Source organism: Vigna radiata, chromosome 2, assembly GCF_000741045.1.
Source record: "Vigna radiata var. radiata cultivar VC1973A chromosome 2, Vradiata_ver6, whole genome shotgun sequence".
Taxonomy (NCBI): Eukaryota; Viridiplantae; Streptophyta; class Magnoliopsida; order Fabales; family Fabaceae; genus Vigna; species Vigna radiata.
In genome coordinates this window covers 11,305,655-11,317,108 of record NC_028352.1, presented here as the reverse complement: position 1 = coordinate 11,317,108, position 11,454 = coordinate 11,305,655, and the positions used below count along the sequence as shown (strand labels likewise).

General features: G+C 32.1%; 1 protein-coding gene across 1 annotated transcript; it reads right to left on the bottom strand.

The window, feature by feature from the left end:
- Positions 1-7,257: 7,257 nt before the first annotated feature.
- Positions 7,258-9,565, bottom strand: LOC106780338 (GPI-anchored protein LLG2). The gene is made up of 3 exons (XM_014668618.2): positions 9,312-9,565; positions 9,169-9,225; positions 7,258-7,702 (listed from the first exon to the last, which is right to left on the bottom strand). Exons 1-3 carry the CDS (start codon positions 9,391-9,393, stop codon positions 7,329-7,331), a joined length of 513 nt encoding a protein of 170 aa, XP_014524104.1. The 5' UTR covers positions 9,394-9,565; the 3' UTR covers positions 7,258-7,328.
- Positions 9,566-11,454: the final 1,889 nt, after the last annotated feature.

Here is an 11,454-nt window from a genome sequence, read left to right as displayed (position 1 = left end):
CAAGGATCTGGTGCTACTCCACCAATGGTTAACTTCCCCAAACAGCAAGTACTCTGAGAAAGCTAACTTGTTCTCATCTGAACATCTCTTGGCATTATAGATCCTTTCCATATATCATCGAACATTTGATCAGCTTCATTAGGGTTGCACTTCCCATTGAACTTTGTAGGATGGTGTTGTAAGAAGCTTTCCAAGCTCCACTCCTAAGAATGAACAAATGAAGAAGAAGGTCCTATTGTAGCCCTACCACTTTCCATCAAGTCCATATACTGCCTTTGGGATGTCTCAACTGACACCCTAGTAGCTTCCAACTGCTGCAAGGCTACTATGTTTTGTTGTACCAAGGCAGCGTTCTGTTGTTGCATGGCAATAAGCACCGCTTCCATCATCCTCATCATATCAGGCGCATCAGGATATGTGGGTGGGGGAAGAGGAGGTCTAGGTGCCATTTTCTACTTACACAGAGAGAAAAGCCATCAGTCCAACTCAAAGAAACAAGGATAACCACCTAGACATATTAAGAGTACACAAGCACAAGCAAGACACACTTACAACCTACAGGATTCCTAAGGAAAGGACTGCTTTGATACCATTGATGTAACATCCCCAAAAATATAGTATAAACTAGCTAAAAGATTCGTCACAAGCATGATAAAGTGATATAGTTATCCTGCTATAACATAAAGTATTATACTTTACAGTTATCCAAAATAACCATAAAATTTAAAACTTTATATACAAGTAACTAATCAAAACTATATACAATACTACTTTAACCCTAACTACTCGGCAGCATCTCTACCATCCAACGTCTGCTCCACAAAAACCTCATCTTCCTCTGCTCACATCCATTGGATGATCATTGCAAAAGGAATAACACAACACATACAAAACACAAATGCAAGAAAAAAGGGTAAATTATGCGAATAAACTTGCAGTGGTTCTAGACCTCCACACCTCGCATAACGCCCCAAATTCGCTATGCGAAAACCCAGACAAAGACCAAACCCCCCAAACACTCTTTGTGGTCCCCTTTCGCTATTCGAATAAACCTAGTAGTGATCCCAGACCACCATTAGGCAGAGACCAACCGTCTCCAACCACTCGCACAATGCACCAACTCGTTGTGCGAATGCCCTGACAAAGAGCAAACCTCTCCAACCATTTGCACAATGCACCCACTCACTGTGCGAATTCCCAAGCATAGAGCATCTCGTTATGACGACTCGCTATGTGAAACCATTCGCTAAATGAGTCTGCATAATCTACAACACGAAATTCTGTAGAATTATGCAACTCAAACCCCATTTACCAATTCTAACTATTTTTCCCAACTTCTAACACTCCTAAATTGTGTTATACACCTAATTAGACTTGACTAAGTGTCCCTAAGCCTTACTAACCTAAATCTAAAGTGATTTCTAACCCATTTCCCCTCAAAAACTCCAAATTTCCCAACCTAGAGACCTGAATCTTACTTTGCTACTTTTGACACTCCTAACTTTTAACACTCCTAAATTGTGTTATACACCTAATTAGACTTGACTAAGTGTTCCTAAACCTTACTAACCTAAATCTAAAGTGATTTCTAACCCATTTCCCCTTCAAAACTCCAAATGTTCCAACCTAGAAACCCGAATCTTATTTTCCTACTTTTGGCACATTTTCAATAAGTTTATGAACTCTAATCAGTCCTAAATGACCTACCTGGACTATCCTTAGCAACCAAATGAACTTCTAATGCCTAAAACAAATTTTCACTACTCCACATCCTCTTAACTATTAAAAAACAATGTACATTACTTGAATTTACCACCATTCACTTTCACAATAGATTCATACAATTTAAAACATCCAAACACACTATTAACATCATTCCAATTGGACCAAAAACACAATTCATCATTCTATGCTCATAACAGTCAAAGCTACGCATTTTTCATCTATTTTTAACACCAATTCAATAAAATCAGCTCAAGAATCATACAAACACTAAACCTACAACTAAATTAAAAATTCAAAACACTCTAGCTTCCTTTACCTTATAATCAACAACATCGCTGAAATCTAATCTCGACCGCTTACTTGTACCGTCAGGAATTTCTAGAAACACCTACAAATCACCAATTGGTGATGGAAAACAACCTTAGAACTTAAATTGAGCTAGAATTTAAAGGAAAGGGACTCTTGATCCATGCAAACAGAAACATTTTGGAGAAACAAGAACCCTAGACACTCAAGAAAGGGGTTAACCACTTACCCGCTTTATTCACCCAATTGATCGGTCAGACGTGTAGCCCTTGACGCGTGATCGTCTAGGTATCTCCTAATCGTCAAACAAAGACTCCAATTGTGAGAAAAGTTAGAAAGATGTGAGAAAAAGGAAAAGAAACAATGTTTCAGAGAGATGAGATGTATTTAGATAATAAACCGAGTTTTAGAAATTTCTATTTATATTATAAGATTATTTTAAAATAGCAATGCTCGTCTCATTATTTTTAAAAAGGAAAAGAAACAATGTTTCAAAGAAATGAGATGTATTTAGATAATAAACTGAGTTTTAGAAATTTCTATTTATATTATAAGATTATTTTAAAATAACAATGTTCGTCTCATTATTTTAATACATCTTTCTATTCTAATACTCTTATCTAAATTCTTACATTATTCACATATTTAATTTTAAGAAATTAAATATTACTTATATTGATCATGTTCAATTAATAAAAAAAGTTTCTATTAAAATAAAAATAAATAAATTGGTTGGTTAGTTTGTGGTTGCCTTTCGTAACGATGATGGAACCTTCACGGGTACCTATCTTTTTCTTCCTATTAATTAATGCTCAGTCGATTATTTATATTTCTGAACCAGTCTTCATCGAATTAAATATTCTTCTTGCATCTTCCTTCAATCATAACGACAAATTTAATACGATGTTTAAGTGAAGTTAGACTATGAGCGTGCATGAGAGGGAGATGAATATTTGAGACCACTAATTTTCCAAGTGCTAACCCCACTTCTTTCAATTTCATTTCTTTTATGTTTATGTATCCTGTTCATCATGGCATCAGCAACTCAAATTTAAGTCAGAATCAATTTTGGTGAGAACCAATTTTATTTGATTTGAGATTGGGAAATAGCAACAAGACATATTTAAAATGTATAAATAAATATAAATTTTATTTCATAAGTTAAATTTTAAAATTGAATTAAATTTAAAAATTATTTTTTAAAATGTTTATCTTATCAAAATTATTTATTTATTAATTAAGTTTATTGTGTTTCTGTTGTATCATTAATGTATAATTTCAAATTTAATAAGTATATGTCTTGACATAAATATATAATGAAAATCTACTCTTTCAAAAGATAAGAAAAATTTATAACAGGTTTAATTTTTTATTTTATTTTTAAGTTAAGTTTTAATGTTCAGTTTAGTTCCTGTTTTTAAAAGTGTAAACCTTTGATCCCTATGATAGGTTTAATTACTTTTTTAGTCACCAAGTTGAAAACTGAATTTCTGTTTAATACCCACTTTTAGGAGTGATTTAATTTGGTCTCTAAATTATTAATTTTGCTTTTAATAGGTCCCTTCTGTACCATATTTTTCTTCTCTCTCCTCTGTTATTTCTGACACTTCTTTCTCTCTCCTATTTCTCTTTCTCACCTCACCATTATCAGATCATTATAATTACTTCTCTCACCTTTTTCTCTCTCTTCTATTTCTCTCTCTCAAAGCTGGCATTAGCATTATGAATAACTGTCTCCTTCACCCTTCAAAAAAAGTTGTTAATTTGATCCAGTGCCTCCAAAATACAAACGGATAACAGTAGATAAGCATTAAAAGTCAAAATTCAGATTTAACTATAGCTCCCAGGAATTTTTCAGTTTGCCTGGAGCCAAGAAAATACAGATAGAAATTGCTTAAGACCTCAATTGCAATATCAGTTGGAGACACTTCCGACACATCTCTTTTTCCGGGTTTTATTGCTATATCTGGTACAAACAGAATATCAAATAATGTTATCATCTAAGAAGCATACACAAAACAATAAATACAAAGCATGTTTATTCTTTCCCAGATATTCTGGACAATTTCACGTTTAGTATTTCAAAATATTCGAGAAAGATTAAGTGACAAACTTTTTAACGAGACCCTGGCATTGGCGTATGATTCGCCTCTCTCTTCAAAAATAGCAGACAATCGCATAAAGGCCTGCATTTGAATTCCAAAGGGAAAAATTATTTGGAGGCAAATTATTTTTAATACAAATTCCTACGATGAAAAGTTGGTCCAGCTTGAAAGCTTTAATACCTAAATTAATATGCTGTGTTTCGAAAAAAATAAAATAGTCATACTATGGAAATTAATAACTACCCGTGAATAAGGATCTCCTGCTTCGTAGTGTAGAAGGGGGCGAGAATTAGTTCCTACAGCGGCAATTCTCCGTGCCAAGGCTTCCACTGGTACGTCCAACCAAACACTAACCCCCTTGTGCATATATTTTCTGGAAAGCCATTCACATGCAGATCCATATATACATGAGAAAATATTTAATTTGAAAGAGTAAAGTTTAAACTTTTCTCAGTAGTGAGTTAATTCTTATACCAATTAATGGGCCTTATAACAGCACCTCCAGCAATTTCACGCATAACAGTTATAAAACAAACCTGTGCTGGATTTAAATTAACCCATGGCTGTTGCAATGTTGCAAGCTCCCATAAGATTACACCAAAGCTGTAAATATCTGACTTCTCATTTGATGGCTCATCACGAAGAACCTCTGGAGCCATCCACTCAGGCTATGGGAGGAAAAGGAGAAAAATTAAGTGTACCTCTTGAACATAAGAAGTACAAAACAAAAATATCAGAAGCCAGTGAGAACTTACAGTCCCAACAGCAGACTTGGATGAGAGAAACGTATTGGTTTAAAGGTCAGAATAAGTTGCGTTATGCTTCTTCAACGAAAGGAAGCTAGTATACCAGCTTTCATATTCTTCATGATATGACGTTTCCTTCATGCAGGGCTCTCCGAACTTGAAATAATAATAATACTATTATTATCATCATTGATTATTGAATCTGCAAATGCAATGCACCAGAAAAAAGATAAAAAGTCCATATAATGATGTTATAATGTTGAGAGAGAGAAATAGAAGAAAGAGAAATACAAGAGAGACAAAAAGGTGAGAGAGATAGTTATAATGATGTTATAATGCTCAAGTGAGAGAAAAATAGGAGAGAGAAAGAACCGTCAGAAATAGCAGAGGAGAGAGAAGAAAAATATCGTAAGTATAAAGTTAATGCCGTTGCGAGCTATTTAACGGAAGGAACTTATTAAAAGCAAAATCAGTAACTTGGAGACTAAATTAAATCACTTTTAAAAGTGGGTATCAAACGGAAATTCAACTCCCAACTTGGGGACTAAAAAGGTAATTAAACCATGTCCTTATAATGTGGCAAATAAGTTATCCAATGTGACAAAATGATATGTTATACGAAAGAAAAATATGTAAATTGGGAAAACTTTGACTACCACCGCGACACCATGGCAGCATCCTCCAACCCTCCACTGACGCCACTTGCCAGCCACCAACAACCACCATGGCCAACCCTCCATTAACACCACTTGCCACCCACCAACAACCACCATTGAACCCTAGATCCACGAATCAAAGGAACCCAAAAGGAAAAAATACAAATTCATGAAGAACAATCAAGAAACTAAATATCCTTCCTTTCAAACTAAATTATTCAAGGGAAAAAAACTAGTAGGAATCAAATTCCAATATACCAAAATCCCCTAAGTGTTGCGGAATCGATGCCCTAAATCAGATTCCCAATTCATAAAACCCTAATCGTAGAATCAAGGATCCCAAATCACTGCGCCACCACCTGTAGAGGAAAACAGAGAAAACCCAATCCCAAAATCAGAATCGAAAACAAGAACAGAAAACCTCCAAATCTTCAAATGGAACCCTAAATCGCGAGACGCGCCAATAGCGAGCACAAACCCCTGTACTGCGAAGTCGCCAGAGTCGAAACCTTGCGGTGACGCCACTACTGCCACCCCCATGAACGGGGACCGTCACGCCGCAGAGACGAAGTCGCGTCGGCCTCCCTTCCCTACGTGAAACGAACCTGAACCGAGAAGAAAGGAGAAGAGGAAGAATGGCTAACGCGCCGCTGCTAGCCACTTGGAGAATACGAAGACACCGTCAGAGTCACGCCCTCTCCACGCCATCGTCATCACCTCCAAATGTCCCAGCCCAAGATTGGGTATTTCTCTGAGAAGAAGAAGTCACCCAAGATTGGGTATTTTTGTGAAAAGAAGTCACCCAAGAATGGATATGCGAGAAGAAGAAGAAGAAGAAGAAGTCAGGCTTGGGAAAAGTTTCAGATATTACATTAAATGCCACGTTAGCATTTTTTTTACAGATCAACTCCTCACTAATTTTACCGTTATCAATTTTAACACCGTTAGACACATAAGACTTTTGATAACATAGGGACCAAAGGTTTACACTCTAAAAAACGGAGACTAAATTAAACATCAACACTTAATTTAAGGACAAAAATGATTTAAACCTTTATAATACATAAATAAATATGAATTGTATTATATGAAATGATTTTGGGAAATTAATTTAAGCTTAAATTCATTTCTTAAAACATTCAATGTAACTGTTGTTTATTTATTTTTTAATATGTTTATCTTTTAATTTCACCCAATTTTCTTTTATTCACATAAGCAATTCTAGCAAAAGGTATAATTACGTTTTTTTATTCTTTTATTAAATCAGGAAAAGTAAACTCAAACGATATTGATCCTGTTTTTCTCGTTTATATAGACTCTCACTTGATAAATAAATAACACCTACCTAATTGTCATAGTTGATTAATGAATCTAAAAAGTAAAAGGTGAATAATTATCCACGTCTACTTTTTATTCTAAATTAGTTTATAAATCCTGATCAGAACACAAACAACAGCATAATATGAAGGGGTGCATCGAATGAATTACTGTTGAACTTTGATGTGTTGAAAATATTAAGTGAAATTCACGTCTAACTCAATTTAACTACATTCGTGAGGTTTAGATTTATTATTTTAATATGATTTCAAAATCATAAGATTTATTCTAGACTTATAATAAAAACAAGTTATAATATATAAGTAAAACAACCTGTATTAATTAGAAATAAAACCAAGTTATAATATATAAATAAAAACAAAACTTATTTTACTGAATTATATTATTTTACTGAATTAGTTTATTGAAGTTGAGTTAAATGGAAGATTGAATGTCTTAGTTACAAGGTTGTCTTAGTACAAGGTTGAGAAAGAAGTGAATAAGATGAGGAAAAAAGAAACAGAGATGAGTGAGATAAAATGAGGAGGAGGAAGATTAATGGTGTGAGAAGTTGAAGATTGATTGGCTGGTTTGACATTAGAGCAGTCAAGACCAAGCTCATCTCCTTTGCACTGATTGGCAAAGAGACCAGGAGGGTATTTGCCATAGATGTTTATGTAGCTAAACATAACATCTGCACAATTAGTTGACAAATCATTGATGTCATCAGCAAAAGGGCAAGCAAATTGCTTGAAAGCATCACAACACACCTTTGGTGGGTACTGGGGTCCCTTGCATTGGCTTGTCAGCACTGTATAGTTTTGGTTCTCAAAGTCAACTTTACAAGCTGCACACAACTTTTCATTTATTAGTTCAACCATCACAAGTTCAACAACTTCTCAAAAAATTAATAAGTTCAAGACTACACATTCAAAACCAAAAGAAAAAGGAGAGATATTAATATCTTATTCTCTAATTTTATCTCTCAGGCCTTGTTCACTTGAGTGGATTTGGGAAAGAGTAACTGAGAGGATTTGAGAAGATTTGATGATAAATTTTGTTGTTGTTTATTTAAATAGATTTAGAGATAAGTAAGAGTGGATTTGGAAGTAAATTTTTTTAATCTGTTTCATAAATTAAATCCTATACTAATTTTCACAAACTTTACTTCCAAATTCACTTTCATTTACTTTCAAATTCACTCAAATAAACAACAAAAAAATTACCTTCAAATCCTCTCAAATCCACTCAATTACTCTCCTTCAAATCCACTCAAGTCAACAAGGTCTCAGTGTTGAAAGTTGAAAAGAGACTAAATACAATGTTTGTTAGTTCACATTCCTAAATAGAAGTGAATGCAAGGTTTTGCTTTTCTTTTTAGTTGGGAATTTTTTTTATTAAGTAAAAGTCCTTGTAAAAAACAAAAGGGTATGAGATCAACCTTTGAGTGAATGGTTTGATGAGGTCTCTATTTCAAGATTAAAATTCCAAAGATGTTATAGAAAGCAACAAAGATATTAGTTCAAAAAGAAAAGACACACTTTACCATTATTCAAATCCAACGTTGGAAAATAGTAAAGATGATCGTAAAAGTTTGAGTGGCTAATGGGTTCACATTGCACCAGTTTTTATATTCTGATAAAGACATTTTCATCAGTGGCTAAGCATTAGTACGGCATATGTGAGTCATATCTCCACTTAAAGTTTCCTATTTCTTAGAGATCAATGAAAAATATAAATGCTACCCTTCAAATCTAAGCTATAAACAAGTTTTTCTTTTTTCAAAAAATATAAAAGTAGTGATATTTGTTGTCATTATTTATTGGTAAATTTGCAGTTTAGTATTGGAAATGTATCCAAACATAACTTTAATAAAATAACGTATGGTTTAACTTTGATAAATCTATTTTAAGAGAATCATTGATGGAGGAGGACAAAGAGAGAATAATTGAAAAAAAGGAAGAGGGTAAGTTAAATTTAAAAAAAAAAAAAACCAATGACACAGATATGAGAATAAACATAAATAATACAAAGGACTGTGTCTTAAAAGTTAATCTCATTGTTTTTTGCTCAAATGTCACCATCCAACCTTCGCATAACCCATTTGTCTTCTAGAAAGGGATCATATTTAAGAATTAACCTGATTTCAAAAGCTTCTTCAAACATTAAACATGATTTTCTCATTTTTGGATTCAAAGATGTATGACATGTTAGTGTTCCTATTTGAAAATCTTTAAGAACAAAAACAACATAGGCAAATTCTTCCAACATAGTTTCCAACAGTAATCGAAAAGAGCATCACAAAAATGTCACCTTTCTTAGCCTGTAGGAGGGCACGACCAGTGGATGGCTCAGTCTCAAATATATGATCTGTGCGGAAGAAAAAATTGAATGAGCCATGATGAAAATTTGAGAGATGAATAAAAAGGTTGGAACTTTGAAGGAAAATAATGTACCAGAAATGAATGGAGCAGCAGAGGCGGATGTGGCTACGAGGAAACAATAGAGAATGGAAGAGAAGAAGGCATTGGAACCCATTTTCTCTTTCACTCTCTTTCACCCTTTTGATTTAAAATTTTTACTTTTTCCTTTGAAGGGTGTCTTTCTTTTGTTCTCTGGTTTTGGTGAGACGAAGAACAGACACTATTGCAGGAATTGTGGTAGAAATGGAAGGTGTCAAGCTGGCAAAGTTCTAATGGTTCTCCGCAACTTCTCTTGCCTTTGGTAGTTTTATAAGATCTTCTTTCCCTTTAAATAGTTATATAATCTACTATTTTTTGTTTTAAATTAAAATTACAAACAAGGATGGTGAGGGAATTATCTCTAGATAATTCTTTCTTTTACAATTTTTATATTGAAAACTTTTTTTTTTGTCATAAAATTCCTTTAATAGTCAAATATTTATCTATTTGTGGGATTGGGTTGGTAAAACAAGTTTTTCTTTTCGGTTCAACATGAGTTCTTTGTTATGAGATACTTAACTAAATGATTATACATACATACATGTTATATATATATATAAGATAACATGTAATGTTGCATCACAAAATATATATATATATATATATATATATATATATATATATATATATATATATATATTTTATTCAACATTCAACTAGTTATATAAGATAAGTTTAGACACAAATATTTTGTTTACGTTTTTACATTATATTATTAAATTAAAAATATTTAAATTATATTTATTACATTATCAATAGATTGTTTTTATAATTTATTTTACATATGATTGCTATTTTAATTTTATTATTATTTTTAATTGATATGTATATAATATGTGAAATAGTTTTAAAAATATGTAAATAGGAATATTAATTGTACAATTAATATAAAAACGTGTATATATTAATTGTACAATTTTATATACAAAGGAACAATTAATTAATGTAAACTTTTATATATCTTATTATTAACCGTACATTAACGTATATAATGTATAAACTAACTTACATAAACAGTGTATACTATTTGTATGTTAATAATAAGAATAGTATTTATTTATATATTAATTATACAATTAATTGCGCATTAAAAATTCATATGTATAATTAATATTATTAATATATAAAATTTCTATTGAAATTATTAATTTGTACATTTATTTGTGAACAACTAATCATAGGTATAATATTATAAAATTTATATGTACAATTTAAAAAGATAATTATTGTAAAAACTTAAAAAATAAAGTATTAGAGTTGATAAGTGTTTTAAAATAATGAGACTAAGTATGTTAGTGTTAAAATAATTTAATATTATAAATAGAATTTCATAAACTCGTCTCATTATCTAAAACATTTGTCATCTCTCTAACTCTTTCTCTTAGCTCCATTTTCCTTCTCTTTAACATTTCTAAATCTTGAATCATCTGTTTGATGAATAGGAAGTGTCTAAGCAATCACGACGGTGAATCCTTCATTCTCTATCGATTAGATTTCATTCTAGAGTAAGTAAATTTATGTTCCTTTTCTTAAATTCGTAGTTCAAGACACTTGCAACTAGAAGTTTTCTCACATGTGTCATTCATTGATCGTTTATAGTTTCTTATGGATCAGAGGTCACTTAGATCATAATTTTGTAGTTTGTAGGAGCATTTATAGTTCCTTGAGCTTGAAGTAAGGGTCGTGAGCGGATAATGCTTGATAGCATCCCTATTAAAGTAAGAAAAACTAATGCTTAGGCTTAAAGTTTGAAATTTAAGTTTGATTGAGTGTTACTACGAGGATATGATGGTTTAATTGTATTGGGGATGATTGTTTTAATGAAAATTGTGTTTTGATGAATATAATTAGTTGTGTGTTGCTTAATGCCTTGTATTAATCTGTGTTGAATTGGAATAATCTTGTGAATGTTGTGGTTATGAAATTGATGATGTTATTTTGGTTGGAATGTTGAGAAGAAATGAGTTAGTAAGAATTATAGGTTAATTTTTAATCAACAATGGATGTTTTGATAGGTGAGTTTTAAAAGTAGTGATCTAAAGGGGAAAATGGTTATTTATGATATGTTGTATGATATGTTTTAAACTTGTTTGGGTGATAAGTTAGTTGATAAAGTGATATCCAATTTATTTTTTGA